Below are 18139 nucleotides of genomic sequence, written 5' to 3'. Positions count from 1 at the left end.
ACCTGCGGCGGCTGACGGATGCGGGAGGCACAGCCCTAGGCAGCCTGCGGGAGCTGCAGAACCTGGACATGGCAGAGTGCTGCCTGGTGAGCGGGTGGGAACTGGCCCAAGCGCTGGGCTCTGCCCACAGAGCTCCACCCCCACTGACCTCCCTGAGCCTGGCCTACTGCTCTTCACTGAAGGTGAGCGCCCTGTCCTCCTACCTCGTAACCCTCCAGGGCCAGGGTGGGAACTGGTGTGTGGCGTCAGGGAGGGGCTACTTAGTGTTTGTGTCCAAGGAAGGTACTTAGAACTGAACTGGGGCACAGTCTGGAAGAGTACAGGAGCCTAGACAGACACTGCTGCTGTCCCCCACAGAGCCCCCACTCGGCCCAGGCAGAGGCCCAAGGGCCCAGGTGGCCCAACATCTCACATGCCACGTGCTTCTTGACTATGCACTGGGGAGGGGGAGGGGGCCTGATGAGAGGGGGCGATGGAAGATTATGGTGGGGGAGGCACACTGCAGAAAGTGCTCGGAGGAAGTGTGCTGTGGCAACAGCAGGGTCGCTTTCTGGCTGAAGCCAGGTCCTTCATAGGACTCAGCTCTGTCCCTCTGGGTTGGTCCCTCTTTAGCAGATGATTTCTTCAGCCTAGCAATGACTGGGGCACTCCCAGCCCAATGATGGTCTCTCGGCCTGGTCTACCTGCAAGCAGCATCCCCCCCTCCCCACCCCACTCCATCTTCACATTACGTCCCAGAGTGACGAATCCCGCTCCAGGCCCCAACTCTGGTTGCTCTGCAGCTCTCCTCTCTGCATCTCTCTTATCTCTCTCCAAACCAACTTCCTCTACTCTGCTGTTAGTGCCTGCTCCCCCACCAGCTTCCACAACCCCACCAAGGAGACCTCATGGTCCTGGTTCAAATTCTAGAGGGACGGGACCAGCAGTTAGCATAATGGCTATGTCGCTGGACTCCCACATAGTCGACCGCAGTTCGTGTCCCGGACCCGGTGGCTTAAAACTCACGCCGGGCACGTGTGTGTGCGTGCCCAAGATCCCGAGAGGAGAATGGAGAAGGGATTGCAGTGTGGCCATCCCCCCTGGGGGGTGATTTCTCGCTTTCTGTCTCTCTGTCTGGTGAGCGCTTGCGCCCTATAGCAAAAAACCTCTCCAAAAAAAAAAAAAAATTCTAGAGGGAGCATATCTTATTGGCTCAGCTGTCCACTCCTGGTCCAATAAGCCATGGTCAGAGAGCCGCCTCTGCCCTCTTCAGCAGGGTTGAGAGCATCGGTCGGACAGCCATTTTAGAATTTCCCACCTGCCTCCTTGCCCCAGCCATAGTGTCCTCTGGCAGCCTCCTCCGGGTCTCCCACCCCCCACCGCCCACCCTGTCCACTCTGACCTTTCACTGTCAGCACAAGGGATCATGCTGTGTTCCATTGTTTGTGGGGTAGGAACCTTGGGCAGGCCCTTCCAAGTGGCCCCTGCCACACCCGGTGACACAGGCAAAATCCACTGCTCCATCCTCTCCTCCCCGTCTCTCCCCTAGGATGCCTCAGTGCTCTCCATGATCCCGGCGCTGGGCCCGAGCCTCAGGGTGCTAGACTTGTCTTCCTGTGTGGCCCTCACCAACCGGACCGTGCAGGCCATCTGCACCCACCTCACCCACCTCTCAGTCCTGCGCCTGGCTTGGTGCAAAGAACTCCGGGACTGGGGGCTTCTGGGGTTGGGTGAACCAAGTGAAGAGCCCGCACAGGGGTCCCAGGTGTGGGACCCTCAAGGTCATGGAGGGCAGGGTGGCCCCTGGGCCCAATTGCCTGTCCGCCCCTCCCAGGTGGCTCTCTAGGAGCACGTATGTGCAGACTCAGAAGGGACCTGAGAAGAAGGGGCTTCTTTCCACAGCAATGTCCTACGCTGGAGTGTCAGGCCTCAGGCCTCAAGGAGCCCTCCCCGGATCCGCAGGGCCCCTCCCTGCTCATGCTGCAGGCCCTGCAGGAGCTGGACCTCACAGCCTGCAGCAAGCTGACAGATGCCAGTTTGGCCAAGGTGTGAGGCAGGAGTATGAATAGACTGGGGATCCTAGGGCTGGAGCCAGGGGCCTGGGCCAACCATGTTTTGCTTGGAACAAAATTCCTTGGGGCTCCTTTCCTATTGGCCATGCGCCTGCATAGGGGAGGGGGACCAGGAAAGGCCCAGTGTTCCAGCGCCATACTAAATCTGCCACTTCACCCTCATCCTCTCAGGTGCTCCAGTTTCCCCAGCTGAGGCGACTTTCACTGAGCCTGTTGCCGGCACTCACAGACACAGGCCTGGTAGCTGTGGCCAGGGGCTGCCCCAGCTTGGAGCACTTGGTGCTGAGTCACTGCAGCCACCTCAGCGACCAGGGCTGGGCCCAGGCAGCTGGGGCCTGGCCAAGGCTGCAGCACCTCAACCTGTCTAGCTGTAGTCAGCTCACAGAGCAGTGAGTGTGACCCTAACACTGAGCAGGCGGAGGCGCAGTGCAAGAGCTGGGCTGGGGTCCCACGCCAGGCCAAGCGCTCACCCTGTGGCCTCCCTGCAGAACGCTGGAGTCCATTGGGCAGGCGTGCAAGCAGCTCCGGGTGTTGGATGTGGCCATGTGCCCCGGCATCAACATGGCTGCAGTCAGGCACTTCCAGGCTCAACTGCCCCAAGTGACCTGTGTCCAGTCCCGCTTTGTGGGAGGAGCTGACCTGACCCTTACGCTCTGAGACCAGGTCAGTAACCAGCCCTGCAGCACAGCCTCCCCTTCACCCCTGCAGTCCCTGACCTCTTGAACTACATCTGACTCAGTGCCTCTTGCCTTCGGACTGGGGTGGGACCAATGCACGCCAGCCCAAGGGACTCCCTGTCCCACAGCCCAGCAGCAAGCTCTTCCCAGCCACATGAGGCCGCCTGGCCAGGCAGCCAGACCCACAGGCAGGCCAGGCCTGGTGCCAGAGGGGAGCAGAACCTGTGCCTCTCACCTGCCCTTCTCAGATCTAAAGCCTGAGCGCCACCTGTTCCCAGTCCATCAGCCCTGAGCTTTAGCAGCCACAGACGGCCGCATCGATCTTTGCTGTAAACCCAAACCGGATTAAAAATTCCAGATTATACCTCTTTGTCTGAAGTTCTCAGACTAAAGGGCCTCTCCCCTCTCCACCTCAGTTGAAGCAGCCCATCCCATGTTGACAGACTACAGAGAAAACACCAGAAGCTCAGTGACTTGCACTAGCCTCTCAGCCAGGTCCTAGTTTCTCCCCTAAGTAGGAGACTCGAGACCTGGAGGCCTCCCCGCAGCACAACCACCCCGGCATGCCCTGCAGCCCAGGTGCAACCGATTGATGATGCCTGAGTCCATGAGGCTGTCTTGTGGTGGGCAGGGGTCGGTAGAGGTCATCTAGTTCAACCCCCTAAACAGTGCCCGTGACTTCTCAACAGCAGCCCCGAGAAACAGCCTGCCTGGCCCTCCGTGTGCTCACGTTTGGTGTGCGTGTTCAGTCTGGGAGCAGCGGGCGCATTCCCACGCACCTGTGGGCACTGTGCTGGATGTAGGGAGTCAGAGGCCACGATGCTCTCTAGCCCCTGGTGAGCTGGGGAGGCGAACATGCCAACAGGCAGGGACAGTCCGGTGTATGGATACACGGGAATACAGACAGCCCAGGGCAGGAGCTGGACTGATGAGCTTGGCCTGGGAGGTCAGGGCAGGAATCAACGCAGTGAAAAACAGGCAGAAGGGATGGTGGGGGTCCACACGGGCAGGCCAGAACTGGTGCTGGGGAGGGGGCCGTGACCTTAACGGTGCAGGGTGGGTGCCAGCTCCAGCCAACCACCGAGAAGCCTGCGGGCCACAGGCATTCTGATAGACTAAAGCTCATATTTGCAACCTGTCTAGCTCAACTCAGGGCTCAGTCCTGGTAACAGACAGCTAATTAACCCCTGGACAGTAGGGAGACACTGAATGAGTGTGTTTGAATGTATACTCAGGCCTGACTTAGGTTTTTAAAAAGCAGCTGGGTAGGGGCAAGACCAGAGGCTGGAAGCCAGGAAGTTATTGTTCAAAATGATGGTGATGGGGGAACCAGCAGTTAGCGTAATGGCTATGTCGCTGGACTCCCACGTAGTCGACCGCGGTTCGTGTCCCGGACCCAGTGGCTTAGAACTCACACCGGGCGCGTGTGCGTGCGTGCCCAAGATCCCGAGAGGAGAATGGAGGAGAAGGGATTGCGGTGTGACCATCCCCCCTGGGGGGTGATTTCTCGCTTTCTGTCTCTATGTCTCTGTCTGTCTGGCGAGCGCACGTGCCCTACAGTGAAAATCTCTCAAAAAAAAAGAAAAATGATGGTGATGGGCCAGCAGGTGGCATGGTGGTTAAGGTGTTGGACTCCCACATGGCCCATCATGCTTCAAGTCCTGGACCTGGTAGTTTGAATGTGTATGTGTGTGTGCCCCAAATCTTGAGAGAATGGATATGGCCATCCCCCCGGGGTGATTTCTCACTTTCCCTCTCTTTGTTGTGTTTGTATGAGAGTGAGCAATGAGAAGGAGAGAGACATATTTTTGATGGGTTTCATCACATCATGATCATCCTGCCCCAAACTGCCAGTTAGCTAGGACTGTAGGCACACACCACTCCACCCAGCCTCTTAAGTTGGGCCTGAGAATCAAATCCAGGCCTCTTACGTGGACTGTCCCACTTGCACTGTGGCACCTGGGCCCTGAGTTGAAAAAAAAAATTTTTTTTGAGAGGTTTTTGCTACAGGGCACGTGAGCTTGTCAAAGAGACAGAAAGCAAGAAATCACCACCCCCCCCAGTGGGGGATGGCCACGCTGCAATCCCTTCTCCTCCATTCTCCTCTCAGGATCTTGGGCATGCACGCACACACATCCAGCGTGAGTTTAAGCCACCAGGTCCGGGACTCAAACTACGGTCGACTACATGGGAGTCTAGCAACATAGCCATTATGCTAACTGCTGGTCCCAGCCCTCATTATTTTTTAAAATTAGACCAGAGACAAACAGAGACAGAGAGGGAAAGTGAGAAAGCAAGCCACCAGCTCTGGGACTTGAACCATGATCAGCCATGTGGGAGTCCTGCACGTCAACCACCATGCCACCTGCTGGCCCCTATCAGTTATGTTTTTAAGGCAGAAGGGAAAACTTTGTCACTCTCTGTCACAGGCTTGGCCCACACGGTTCAGAGCTGGTTTGACACATACCCAAGAGCCAAGCAATCTTTATTTCCTGGGGCACCCTCTGCAGGTTAGGGTGTCTGCACCTCTCTACCCTGCACCCTGATGCTGCCCTGGTGGCCCTTGGCCAAGCTCACTGTTAGGGGTCAGCGATGCTGCAGTCATAGCAGAAGTTGAAGTTGGTGGGCGGCGGGGGTACAGGGGGCGGCCGCTCGGGGATGGGCACATTCTCCAGCTCCAACAACCGTAGCTTGGTCTCCATGGTCAGTAGCTGCTCCAGGTCCAGCCGTGTCTCCTCGCTGCCCATAGGACTGCCCAGCAGGGCACTCAGCCCATCCGTCCACAGGTAGAACTGGGGGCGGGCCAGCTCCATGAGGGCCTGCCCGTCTGGTCCCCTGCCCATCTGCCCAACTCAGCCAGGCCCAGACACTCACCTCCCTCTTGGAGGGAGCAATGAAGTTGAGGTACGCCTCCTCCTCCCCATGGTCATAGCTGACTGAGAAAGCCAACTCATAGAGGTCCTGGGGACGCACGAGAGTGAGGGCAGTAGGTAGGGAGCCGGGAGCCAGGGCAGGCAGGACAGACGCCCACCCATGGCATGACACTCACCTTGTTCTGCTTCCCGGATCCCTTCTCCCGGACGTGGGGACAGTCCTTGCCTGTCAGAAGTGCCCTGATGTCGGCCACAGGGACTGCAGAAAGAAGGCCAGGCTGACCACCGGGGCCCCAGGCAGCCCTGGGGCCTAGGAAGGTCTGGGAGAGCTGGTGTCTGCCCTGCCCCCGCCCCTGCCCCCTTACGCTGCTCCGGCAGGCTCTCTGGGCTGGGGGGTACAGCGCCCTCCTCCACATCCCCGTACTGCAGCACCTTGTGGTTGGGGGACAAACAGCAGAACCACAGCTTGTCTGTGTGGAGAAAGGGGAAGAAGGAAGGGTGAAGAGAGGCGCCCTGACCCCTCCCAGCCACCCTCCGCCCCTCCTCTGCCCACTCAGGACCTTGGCGCCGCCGGCTGCTGATCTTGCGGAAGAGTGTCCCCTCGCAGAGCCGGAGCAAACGCTGCTGGCGGATCAGGCCCATGAGCTCGGGCTTCAGCTTCTCCCGCAGCTCCCTGGTTTGGGGAAGAGGGGGCCACTGATCAAGACTGACCTGACATGCCCCAAGGAAGGTTGGGATTAGGACTGAGGACCTGCCCCCAGCTACTCACAGAATGGGAGGAGCCAGCGTGCCCTCCTGGTGCAGCCGCTCAGTCTGCCGCAGCCGCAGCACCTCCCCATAGGTGAGCGCGTTCACCTTGGTCCGGAAGAGTTCCAGGGAGGTGGGCTTCAGGGCCAGCGTGCGGGCCAGCTGCTCCCGCACCACCTGCATGACCTGGGGCCATACAAGCTCAGCTCAGGGTCTATGCTCTGGGCTGCTACCTGGAGCAGCCCCACCCCCACCCCCGCCATGGCCCTTCCCAACCAGCTCCCACCCAACCTTGTCGAAGTCCTCCTGTGTGGCCCGCATCTCCTTCCAGGTCTTATTGAGCAGCTGGATGCCCACGCAGAAGAGCTCATGGAAGCTCTGGTCTTGGCCGAAAAACATGGGTGAGAAGTCCTGGGCCGTTTCGGAGCCTGGAGCGGGGGGGCAGGAGGGGCTCAGGGAGGAAGCCTGTATAGCCCCTGGCCCTCTCTGCCCTTCCGTCCCAGTTCCCACCCACTATGCCCAGCACCACTCACAGGGCTCCCCAACACGCAGCAGCTCACACAGTAGCACTGTCAGCTGGATGCTGCTCCGGGCAAAGGGGCACTCGTGCTTGTCCTCACGACTGCTGTTCTCTAACACAAACTGGGGCGGCGCGAGCAGAGAGTCACAGCGAAGCCAGGGGTGATCTGACCACCACCCATGCTCTGCCCTGTCACTGACCCGGCTGTACGCGCTGGGTGCGTGTCTGGAGAAGTAAAGCATGTTGTCCAGGGCCAGCAGGCCGGGGGGCACACGCTCCAGGTCCTGTGCTGGGTTGCTGTTCTGGGGAAGGGGCACAGGCAGCTGAGGGAGGGCCCCAGCCCTCAGGAAAAACCACAGCCTGGGCTGAGGCAGGGGCAGGGAGCTGGGTGGCGGTCACTCACGGAGAAACCCAGTTTGCGGAACTCTCGGGCACAGAGGGAACGGCGACGGTCAGCGCTCAGCCCGGCACCAGAGGCCTCCCCCTCTGACTCAAAGGCAGCCTGGCGCAGGACCTGCAGCTGCTCCCGCTGCTCCTGAGGTCATTGTTGGGGGCAGGGGGATCAAGATCATAGATTCAAAGCCAAGCTGCAGGCCAGCCAGTCTTGTACCCCTACCCCCAAGACCCATACCTGGCTATAGGGGTCCAGTGGTGTCCGCATGCGCGGCTCCAGCAGCCCCAGTGTCAGGGCCTGCAGCACGTACAGGTGGTGAGCCATCTCGTCCCCCAGCGGTGCTGCACTGTGGATGATATTCTGGAGAACAGCCCATCCGTGGCTGTGAGCCAGGCCCCTGGGGAGGAGGCGTGGGGAAGGGTCTCCCTAGCCCGGGCCTTCCTACCTTATAGATGAACTGGCGAAGGTTCCTCTGCCACAGGTAGTCAAGCATGTGCTGCAGTGGGTGGAAGGAGGCATGTGTGACTTGGGCCCAGCGTGGACTGCTGCCTTTGCAGCCTCCAGGTGGAGCCTTACCTTCCGTTCAGCAGCAGGGCCATGGCTTTGGTTTGCAGCTGCTGGTTCATCCTGTGGCAAGAACAGGCCTCAGCCTGACACCCAGGGTTTGGCCCTGCTCCCCTGTCTGTACGCCACTCCCAGTGGCTTACACCTGTAGGTGAACCAGCAGCCTATCCAGTGGCACCTCATTCTTGACCAGCTGGCCCAGGGCAGGGCTGCTCAAGGTCACGCTCTCCAGAAGCCGAAGGGCTAGGGGCTGCACAGAGGCATCCATCAGGTTCATGTTCACGTAGCACACCACCTGTGAGGGGCAGTGGGAAGTCACCACTTGCCATCATGTAACACCAGATCCCGGCATCGCCCACTGCCCCTAGAAAAGCCCACCTACCTTCCTGACGAAGGGGATGCTGAGTGTCTCCCAGGACACCACGCCATGCTCCATGAGCTCCAAGAAGGCCCTCAGCCCAAGGGCCAGCACCTCCCCTAGGCTAGGGGGACATCTGGGGCTGAGCAGGACCAGACCAGGGACCCCAAGCCCCACCGTGTCCCCCAAGCCCACCATAGCCCTGCGCTCACTCGTCCCCATCCTCAATGATGGTGCCTAGTCTCTGAAGCCCATCTCGACTGATGACCTCACGGGCAAAGGTCAAGTCTGAGGCCAGCGGGACGAGGTGCTTCAGGGCTTCCCGGCGCCCATCCCGGCTCCCTCTCTGCAGCCTACCCAGCAGCTGCTCAGCCTCCAGGTCCTGGTGGAGCACTCTGCAGCCTACCCCGCAGCTGCTCAGCCTCCAGGTCCTGGTGGAGCAGGGGCGGGGGCAGAGGTGAGGAGGCTAGTCAGAAAGGACAGGACTGGAAATGTGGGGATGCAGGTGGCCACTAGGTGGAGCACTGCCGGGCCAGGGCCTCCAGACCTGGGGCAGAGGTGCACCAGGCAGAAAAGAGGCTCCGCAAAGGGGCAGGGAAGGAGGGGGTGGGCCAGGAGGGGCATTACTGGGGCTGTGCTCAGGCACAGGATGCTGCCATTCTTGATCTCCGTGCGGTTCTAGAGAAAAGGAAGGGGAGCGAGGTCAGGGTGGCTCTGAGGCGCGGTCACCTGCGTGGTCAGTAAGTGCGGATTTGGGGATCAGTAAAAGATCACATTCTCGCTAGGGGATGAAGCAGGACCAGGCGCGTGAGGGGCCGTAGGTGGAGCGTGGGGGCTGGGGGAGAGGACTCACGTTCTCGGTGATGTACCTCCTGTGCCCATCGGCAAACTGCAGGGCATAGCGCTCAGAGTGAGTCAGGCTCCACCTGCGGGCCCAAGCTCGTCAGGCAGGTAGGGGGTCGGGGGAAGGGCATATCCTCCTTCCTATCCACCCACCCACTCCCCGCCCCACCCGGCCTGCCGGTACCCACGCGTCGCACACCTCCTTCAGCACTGTGGCCAGGGGCTTCGCCTGCAAGTGGAGCGGTCACTCTGGGGCCCAGAGTGGGGAAAAGCCTGGGGGGAGGGGGCGGGCTGCTCCAAGGGGAAGGGGGTGACCCAGAGGTGGGCGGTGGGGCGGATGGAGGCTGGACAGGCCGGGTGACCTGGTCCAGCTGGATGAGCTGCGGGATGGCGTCACGCATCTGGACAGCAATCTTCACCACGTTCCGCGGGGGCGCCATGGTCTGGCCGGGGCGTAGGCGTCCGTTCTTTCCAGACGGTCCGACCTCCCGCTGAGGGCGCACCGGGTCTGGGACCCCTGCGGACGAAGGGGTCGTTCCTCGGCCGGTACCTCTCCTCAGGGGCCCACACTCCCAGCCAGACTCGGCGCCTTCCCAAAGGAACAGAGGCTAGTTCCGGGTTGGAGTCCCGGGGCAGGAGGGTAGGACGGCGCCTGCTCTGCCCCGCCCCGGCCCCGCCCCGCCCCAAGGTGCGGCAGGTGGGGGCGGGGAAGGTAGGCTGCTGCTGTCCGCCCCAGACTCCACCTCCCTTTACAGCAAGGTGACCCACCCAGGCCCAGCGCTCCTCCACCATGGTCCCAGGGGAGGGGCCCCAAAAGAACCAGATCAGAGGTAGCCTTTGGCAGGGTCTTTATTCACTTGGACACTGTACAAATATTACAATTTCCTTTTGCTGCAAAAAGTATAAAAATAATCTTTATATAGGAATCCATTTGTTACTGTAAATCTTTCTAAATCTCTGCAAATGGCTCTAAGTGAGGGCAAATGAGTAAAAGTGGGGATGGACCTGCCCAGATTCCTTCTTGTCAGCACCTGATCACCACCTCGGCAGGCTCTCAGGGCTAAGGGCCCAGCAGAAGTGGGCAGGAGAGGTCCAGGAGCAGCTGGGTTGGGGGGGGAAGCTGGGAGGGTGCTGGCGAGCATCCAGCTCACCCACCCTTCCTCCTAAGGGGAGGGCTGGCAGGAGCAGGGCAGGAGGATGGACAGGCTGCCTTCGGGGAGCAACGGTGGGTCCTCAGTTCTGCACCACCAGGTGGCAGCCAAACCGGGGCTGGGGGAGGCCCCAGGAGAGGCAAACACTGGCTCCGTGGGAGAAGGGCTGAGCCCCTTTTGCCTGCTCTGCTAGCACCGCACAAGAACCAGTGCAGCGTGGGGGCTATGGCCAGAGTGTGTGGTGAGGAAAGTCTGGGGAAGCTGGGAGGCTGTGGCTCTCAAGCTTTGGAGGGGTTGGGGATTGAGGGGTCCCAGGCAGCCCCAGGTCAGACAGTCTGGGTCCCAGCCACACAGGGCAAATCCCGTCAGTCAGAGGTTGAGAACAGGCACATCAAAGAGGTCACAGACGCCTTCGCTCTCATCCAGATTGTAGATGTAGTCGTGGTCTCCAGGGGGTGGAGAAAGACGGAGAAGCGGGGCAAACACTGCAGAGAGCACAGGCTCAGAGCCTAGGCCAAGGCCCCAGAAAGCGGCCGACCCTGCCCACCTCTAACCCCCACCTTCCTGGGCCACCCACCTTCTGAGGACATCAACTCCTCCAGCAGCTCCGAGCTCATGCATTCTGGAAATGGAGAGAGAGCTGTTACATTCTGGTTCCCACCAGTCCACCTACCAAGGGCTAGGAAGGGGAACCCCCTCACCAAATCAGCTTTACCTTTTGCCCCAGATACTACGTAGAACCACAAGGCTCTTGGAAGGGCAAGAAACAGCCATAGGACCCAATGAGCTGTGTCCCTTACCCCCAGCCCCAGGGAGGAAGGCAGCCTACCTCGTGTGGGATCAAAGATTTCCGACAGCTCTTTTGGGAGTTCCAAAACTGAAAGACAAGAAAGCTACACTTAGGGCCAGCAGGTGCCATGGAAGTTAATATGCTAGATACCACACAGTCAACAGTGTGGTTTGAGTCCCAGACCCAGTGGCTTGAAAATCATGCTGGGCTTGGGCCGGCAGGTGGCATGGTGGTTAAGGGCACTAGACTCCCACATGGCTGACTACAGTTCGAGTCCTAGACTTGGTGGCTGATTTCTCACTTTCTCTCTCTCTCATTCTGTCGCTCACTGGTCAAATTAAAAAATAAAGTTAAAATCATTCTTCTTAAAAAAAAAAAAAAAGAAAAGAAAAACTATGCCAGGTACCTGTATGTGCGCTCAAAATCTCAAGAGACTGGAAAAGGGACTGAGGTGTGGCCATCCCCCCCGGGTGTGATCTCTCTCTCTCTGTCTCTCTGGTGAGTGCACACACCTTATAACTAAAAAGAAAGCCACAATTAAGACACAGAGGCCCAGCCTGGTCCCTTTATGAGCCCTACTTTGCCCGGAATCTTTACCACCCACCCTGGGTCTCCACACAACTGAGGAGATGTAACCACCACCCCCCAGGCCAAGTCAGCATTGTTTGGTGGTCTCCCCTCCTAGATTTGACTTCCTGAGTGCTAAGTCCAGGGTACTAAAGGCCCATCACTGGTGACTGGTAAAGCCCCTTTAGCCCCAAGGCACTGCAGAAGGGCGACAGCCTTACAGCCCTTCTCGGTTCAGTATGCACGTCCTCTCTGACAGAGGGTGCACCATCCATCCCACCCATGTTGAGTTCCTGCTCTGGGTCAGGCTCAGAATCCCCACACTGGTCAGGCCACCTGACAGAGGCAGAAGTAGACATTTCATCAGGGGCTGGCGCTACAGGGCAATGACTCCACTACAAAGCTCTGACTGGGAGGACACATGGTCAGAAAAAACGAAACTGGATAGGACCACAAGGGATGTCACAGGCCAGGCTTAGGCACTTACACTTCACCTAGCAGGCCTTAGGGAATTATTAAAGGTACTTTTGTAAGCAGAAATATACCACAGTCAAGGAACAGCAGATGGCATAATGGTTATGTCGCTGGACTCCCACGTAGTCGACCACAGTGTAAGTCCTGGACCCGGTGGCTTGAAACTCACACCAGGTGCATGCGCGTGTGCACCCAAGATCCCAAGAGACTGGAGGAGAAAGGATGGCAGCATGGCCATCACCCCAGGGGGGTGATTTCTCACTTTCTGTCTCTCAGACAGAGAACATATCTCCTATAGTAAAAATATCTCTCAAAAAAAAAAAAAAAAAGAAAAAAAGAAAAAAAGAAAGAAATATGCCAGTCAGGGCCAGCAGGTGGTGTGATGGTTAAGGCGCTGGATCCCACAAGGCCAACTGTGTGGTGCAAGTCCCAGACCCAGTGACTTGAAAAACATGCCAGGCCTGTGTGCATGATGTGCAAATTCAAAGAGAAAAGGGAATGCAGCATGGCCATCCTCCCAGGAAGTGATTTCTCACTTTCCCTTTCTCTTTCCAGTGAATGCACTTGCTCTATAGCAAAAAATTAAGAAAAAAAAAAATGGTTTAATTAAAAAAAGCCAGTCAGGCTTACATATCAGAAAGATGATTTTGTCAGTCAGGGCAAAGAGAAGGATACTGAAAAAACCTAGAACAGAGGTGGCCAGGAGTAATTCTGAGAGCTGAGGATGCAGAGCAGGTGAAGATGCATTGGACAGACCTGGCTTAGCTGATGCAGGGTGGGCAGCAGGGGCAGGAGAAGGGAGAGGGAGGCATAATGGGAAACCCAGGTGTCAGGCCTGGGAGACTAGGGCCAATGGGAAGGTGTGCACAGAGGTGGAAAAGCAAGTTTCAGGAGGAAGATGAATTGGGCCAAGGACACGTAAGAATGAAGTAGCCACTGTGTGTGTAGAGAACGGCAAGTAAGCACAGAGGGGTGGAGATGCACGGGCAGGGCCAGCAGGGCGTGCGGTGGCTAAGGTGCTGGATCCTTGGCTAAAGATCTAGGAAGGGGGAGGTATGGGACTCTTCTATACAGAACTGGGGTCCTCCCCAGAGCTCTGCGATGCATAGAGGGGTTAAGGCAGTGCCAGGAAGAGATCGAGCACCCAGTGAGGTAGAAGAGCCAGAGCTGCACATTAAAGCCACAGGAGGAGAAAAGAAAATCTCAAAACGGAGCAGGAGCACACCACGGCAGGTCACCCTAGAAACCAGCTAGGCTTGGGGGTCAGGGCTCTGGCAAGTCCAGAACAGCACTGCTGTAGCATGGGGTAGGTCCTGCCAGCTGCAGCCTGAGGGGCCTCGACCAAAACATGGAGAAGGGTAGAGACAGGGAAGGAGAGAGGAGAGACAGAGGAAGAAGTGTCAATGAGTGAGATAAGGACTTAGTGAGGTTCCATAGGGTGGCAGGAAGGGCTTGAGAGAGACCAGAGTTCTGTGCTAGCGTGGAAAGGGAGGCAACAGGAGCACCAGCACTGACCCGGAGGTTGAGCACTTCACCCAGGCTAGCAGAAAGTACTGGGGTGCCAGGCAGGGACTGACAAGAGAGCTGCCCCAACTATGGCCCTGACCTAGGACTGGGCAGAGGCTGGACTCTCCCTGCCAGGGTGGGCACATACTCACCGTCCGTGGGCTCCGCCTTGATGGGCTCAAAGGAGGTAGAAGGGTTCGGTCCGGATAAACTGCTATTGCTGCTGCTGCTGCTGCTGCTACTGCTGCTGTCCAGCAAGGCTGAAGACTGCAGCGGCCGGGTGTCCAGTGCTGTCGAGCCCAGTGGGAGTGAGCTGAGCTCACCACTGTCCTTGCTGTCAGCTCCGGGGCCACCACTCACTGCAAGCACATCCCCCGAGCCCAGTCACATGGGAGAAGGAAGAGGTCACCGAACCTGCCTGTGCTAGAACCCACGGCCAGGATGACCTCAGTCCTGGTTCCAGACCCAAAGAGAATTGGGCACTGCCAGGCACCCCAGTAGAGGTAACCTGGAAACGGGTCACTAAGTAAAACAAAGGCACCAGCCTGTAGGAGGGGATTCATGACCCACAAGGCTATGTGGTAGTATTTTGAGGGAAGACCCAGGTAAGCAAGACACCAATGGGTCGGGGCAAACTCACCACTCATGCCCCTTCACAAAGGCAGAGCTTCCCTGTGAAAACAGGCTCTTCACTCGCATAGTAATGGGAGGCTAAGTGGAGTCAACAAAAGGGCCTCCCCTCCCCAGCCTCTTCACTGAACACAGGGTTTCACAAGCAGTTATGAGCTCTGAGGCCCCAGAAAATAACCCACTCACCAGCTGCCCACTGCAGCTCACCTGTAATCTCAGCTGCTGGACTGGCCACCCCCTGGACTTCAGTGCCACTAGGGACAGGGGTGGGGGTGGTCAGCTGGGGACTACTTGGACGCGAGGCTTCCTGGGGCTGGATTAGTGCAGGCTTGGGCAGAGGTGGCGGGGTTGAAACAGCAGGCGGGCCCTGGAGCAGATCTTCAGGTGGTGGCACGGGCACAGCCACAGGTGGGGAGCTCCATGCTTCCTTGTTCACCAGCAGCACCTCGATGGGGCCACTCACACTTTTCAGGTGAATCTGGTACTTCTTCTGCCCATTGAGACCCTGGAGGGGGGTAGAAGGGGTTGGGGGACAGGAAGAATTGCAAGCAAGCTCAACTCCTGTCTGACCCAAGATCAGGGCCATGATGTCCTCTCCACCCAGGCTGCCCATCCTCCTAGATAACCCCGAACTCCAGGCCTCCCCTACCTGCCCCACCCGGGACTTATCAAGCTCCACAGCCAGCACCCGTCTTCAATCAACCCCGCCTGCCTGGGCTGAGCACCCACCTCTGGGATAGGCACCTCCAGGCTGGTGCCCGATGGGGCCCGGATGGCCAGGAGAGTGTCTCCTAGAATGACAAGGAGAACAGGTCAGGGCCATGGGCTCAATCTGAGCTGGGAATGGAGGTGCCTGCCCCTTGGAGCAAGACAGGAGAGCATGGTGTCTGAGGACTAGCCAGCTAGAGGGTAGGCCTCACTCATCTCCCACAGTGGCTGGGTCCGAGCTAAAGCTTTTGTTTCCCTGAGAGCCCAGGGTCAATAACCAGGAAATCTGGGTTCAAACATGCGGAGTAAAGATCGCTGACATGGGCACCTTACTCCTTGATTGATGGGGCTGATCCCTAGGTATAGGTGTTCTGGTCAAGACCAATGTCCCTTTCCCAGGACCAGCCTGAGGAAGACGAAAAGAAAAAGACAGGCTCCTGTATCCACGATGCTACTGAACTAACTGCAGGTTGGAAGCGGATACCATTGTGCTGCCACTCCCTCCCACTCCCCCCCCAATACAAACATTCCGGAGCATGCACACAAGGGCGCACAGGCACGCACACAGACCCACACATGGGTGCACGTGTGCGCACTTCCCCCACCCTTATGCTCCATCATACCCAAGAAGTCAAACGCAGGGACAATACAGAGAGGGGCAATCCCAGAAGCCCACCCAGGATTCTTGAATACTCTCAGCAGAGCTGGCCCCCAGAGTCCTAGGGACCTTCCAGCAGAGGACCTACCCTGTCTGGTTCCTCTTGGGCAGGCCCCAGGAACCCTCTGAAGGCATCTTGTTGGGCTCTGCACTCAGTGCTCAGGGCTGTGGCTCTGCCTAGCCCCCCCTCACATCCCCCTCCCCAGGCTCTGCTCACCAGCAAAGCATCTGCAGATGTCCTCATGAGTCACGTAGGCCAAGGTGTGGGGGTTAAGGAGAACGGCTGACGCCCTGACTATGATGACAGATGGCAGGCCACAGAGAAGACCTGCACTTTCACAGAGGCATGACACATAAGCTCTCAGAGAAAGTTCCCGGGCCTGGGGTCCACATGAGGAGGGATCACAACCCAAGAATGGAGGGGGAGAGGCTCTGAGGAAGGAGCCTGAGGCTGTAGGACCATCTATACCAAGAGGGACAGGAAACAGGGCCCAGGGCACCATGGAACAAACCCAGCTGGACCCAGAGCCCCTTGCCCACTGCCCCAGAGCAGAGACGGCCAGGAGGATATCAGCTGTTCTGCACGTCCTCTGTGACGTTCCGGATGCTCTGCTGCACCCACACCTTGTGCTGGTCCAGTTCTTGCTCACGCTGCTGCAGCTCCTCGATCTCAGCCTTGAGCTCAATCAGCTTGTCAGCAATCTCCCGGGTATTGCAGCCAGGCCCCACGCCCCTGAGGCCAGGGAGTGCAGTTCAGAGGAACGGCCAGGACCTCTGGGTCCCCTCGCTGCTGCTCTCTCCGCCCCACATCCCTGACATTTCTGGACAGATCCCTCTGCCCTCCCGGTCAAACCCACTCACTTCCACTGGATGCTGTTCTTGGACTTTTTCTCGATCAGCCCAATACCTTCCAACACGTTGGTAATGTCATAAATCCGCCGCTTCTGCCGCACAGCTAGGGTGTCAGCTGCCTGGCAGACAAAACAGAGTGGAAATGCTCAGATCTTGTCTTAGGCGTACCCCTCGGCTACTTCAAGACTCGGTTGGGGTTGCTCTAGGAAAGGGTAGCTGAGATCCCAATCCGGGGACGCCTCCGAGGCACTACAGCAGCTCAAAACTGCAGGACGGAATGAGACCTGGCCCAGCCCGGAACTGATGCTCAGATGCTCTTCTCCCCACCGCAGCAGGGGAGGGCCACGCGGAGCAGCACCTGCAGCCCCGAGCCTGGCACACAGCTGACGCTCAATGGCCTCGGCCGAATGAATGAAACAGCCCCCAGCCTCTCGCCTGTGAGGAAGCACACAGATGGCGGCAGGCTCTCGGAGGGCCCAGCGGGGCCGCCCCGGGGGTTCCCCCTACCGGCCCAGTCCACCATTTCTCTGTCCCGTCGCCCCTTAGCCCGGCCGCACCAGCTTGAGGTCAAGCACGCCGTCCTTGGCCTCCTGCAGGAGAGACACGAACTTGGTGGTGAGAAGTCCCAGGCTCTTCTCGTGACGGCTTGGGGTGCCTGGGGGCGGCGGCGCCTGTGGCCCGGCCTCCGCCATCGCGCCCGCCCGCCGCCTCCCCTCCGCCAGGCCAGGCCAGGCCGGCGCCGCCGCCACTTCCGCTTCCGTTCCCGGCCACCCGGCCCGTGGCCCCCGGCATCGCCGCTTCCGCTTCCGTCCCGCGACTTGCTAGGGAACCCGGTGCAATTCCTATCTGCTGGCGCGGACGCAAAATTTAGGCACTATAAGCAAATGCCCAATTGCCAAACAATACGAAAACAGCCAGGGAACGATGGGCGATTGGACAAGTTAAGAAGGGACGTGGAAGAGGTCACTGGGAGCCTTGGCAGTGGAAAAGGAGAAGCCACTGGGACCTTCTCTTACCAGTCTGCCCCAACACCACTAACTATGTTCCAGCACCCCTCAGAGAGGAGACCATACTGTCAGATAAAGCCAAACTGTCCCCTAAATCTGCACCCACTCTTTTCCTGTTTCTTCATGACAAACAGCGGCACTCACTACAACTAGCTTGTGCGTGTCTTTCTATTCCTACCCCATTCCCTGGTCCCAGCCTCATTCCTCCCCCACCCAGAGGGCACATGCCCCATGGGTAGCGAGAAAGAAAGCACGCTTCCCAGATGGCACACAGTTAGGCAGCTCTCCTCTCTCCTCCATTTCTCCATCCCCTCCCATCCCATTAGGGCAGGCTCACACACGCACCCAGGGTGTTTTTCAAGCCAGTGTCCAGGATTCCAACTGCTGTTCTCCATGCGGGATTTGGCTTCCCTACCCACTGAGCTAAGGGGTCAGCCTCCTGCTTCATCTTTCTCTTATTTCCACACCAACGTGCTCAAGGTCTATGGGAGTATACCGCATTTTTAAAAAAATGAATTATTTTCTTTAACTATTTTTTTTTTGGAGAGGTTTTTGCTATAGGGCGCTTGCGCTCACCAGACAGACAGGGAGAGACTTAGAGACAGAAAGCGAGAAATCACCCCCCAAAGGGGATGGTCACACCGCAATCCCTTCTCCTCCATTCTCCTCTCGGGATCTTGGGCATGCACGCACATGCGCCCGGCGTGAGTTTTAAGCCACCAGGTCCGGGACGTGAACCGCGGTCGACTACGTGGGAATCCAGCAACAT

General features: G+C 58.4%; 3 protein-coding genes and 1 non-coding gene across 7 annotated transcripts; 2 read left to right on the top strand and 2 right to left on the bottom strand.

Moving 5' to 3' along the window:
• Window positions 1-22: 22 nt before the first annotated feature.
• On the top strand, window positions 23-3414 carry LOC102484211 (Leucine-rich repeat-containing protein 29). The gene is made up of 5 exons (XM_006155604.3): window positions 23-182; window positions 1529-1744; window positions 1882-2025; window positions 2223-2440; window positions 2540-3414. The coding sequence occupies exons 1-5, from the start codon at window positions 69-71 to the stop codon at window positions 2706-2708; spliced, it is 861 nt and encodes a 286-aa protein (XP_006155666.1). The 5' UTR covers window positions 23-68; the 3' UTR covers window positions 2709-3414.
• A 1781-nt stretch (window positions 3415-5195) lies between these two features.
• ELMO3 (engulfment and cell motility 3) lies at window positions 5196-9675 on the bottom strand. 4 transcript variants are annotated; one of them, XM_027774626.1, is made up of 21 exons: window positions 9390-9675; window positions 9216-9256; window positions 9038-9110; window positions 8812-8862; window positions 8397-8566; window positions 8209-8308; window positions 7970-8121; window positions 7839-7889; window positions 7789-7807; window positions 7708-7758; window positions 7500-7622; window positions 7272-7403; window positions 7069-7170; window positions 6882-6990; window positions 6640-6776; window positions 6371-6534; window positions 6162-6274; window positions 5967-6071; window positions 5778-5860; window positions 5603-5689; window positions 5196-5520 (listed from the first exon to the last, which is right to left on the bottom strand). In XM_027774626.1, exons 1-21 carry the CDS (start codon window positions 9465-9467, stop codon window positions 5308-5310), a joined length of 2154 nt encoding a protein of 717 aa, XP_027630427.1. In that variant the 5' UTR covers window positions 9468-9675; the 3' UTR covers window positions 5196-5307. The 4 variants fall into 4 exon arrangements, with proteins under 4 accessions (XP_027630427.1, XP_027630424.1, XP_027630426.1 ...); XM_027774623.1 differs by lacking the exons at window positions 7789-7807; window positions 7970-8121; window positions 8209-8308; ... (3 more) ...; window positions 9216-9256; window positions 9390-9675 and having other exon boundaries at window positions 7839-7853; XM_027774625.1 differs by lacking the exons at window positions 7789-7807; window positions 7970-8121; window positions 8209-8308; ... (3 more) ...; window positions 9216-9256; window positions 9390-9675 and having other exon boundaries at window positions 7500-7608; window positions 7839-7846.
• On the top strand, window positions 6785-6846 carry MIR328 (microRNA mir-328). The gene has a single exon (NR_129467.1). It is a non-coding gene; the product is annotated as a microRNA mir-328 (primary transcript).
• Window positions 9676-10028: 353 nt separating the features above from the next.
• On the bottom strand, window positions 10029-17111 carry E2F4 (E2F transcription factor 4). Its single transcript, XM_006155599.2, has 10 exons — window positions 16921-17111; window positions 16373-16482; window positions 16083-16244; window positions 15729-15772; window positions 14875-14936; window positions 14353-14650; window positions 13668-13874; window positions 11008-11055; window positions 10756-10800; window positions 10029-10663 (listed from the first exon to the last, which is right to left on the bottom strand). The coding sequence occupies exons 1-10, from the start codon at window positions 17053-17055 to the stop codon at window positions 10548-10550; spliced, it is 1227 nt and encodes a 408-aa protein (XP_006155661.1). The 5' UTR covers window positions 17056-17111; the 3' UTR covers window positions 10029-10547.
• Window positions 17112-18139: the final 1028 nt, after the last annotated feature.

Source organism: Tupaia chinensis, unplaced genomic scaffold, assembly GCF_000334495.1.
Source record: "Tupaia chinensis unplaced genomic scaffold, TupChi_1.0 Scaffold000463_1, whole genome shotgun sequence".
Classification (NCBI taxonomy): Eukaryota; Metazoa; Chordata; class Mammalia; order Scandentia; family Tupaiidae; genus Tupaia; species Tupaia belangeri.
The sequence above is the reverse complement of the archived record's forward strand: the minus strand, read 5'-3'. Positions and strand labels throughout refer to the sequence as shown.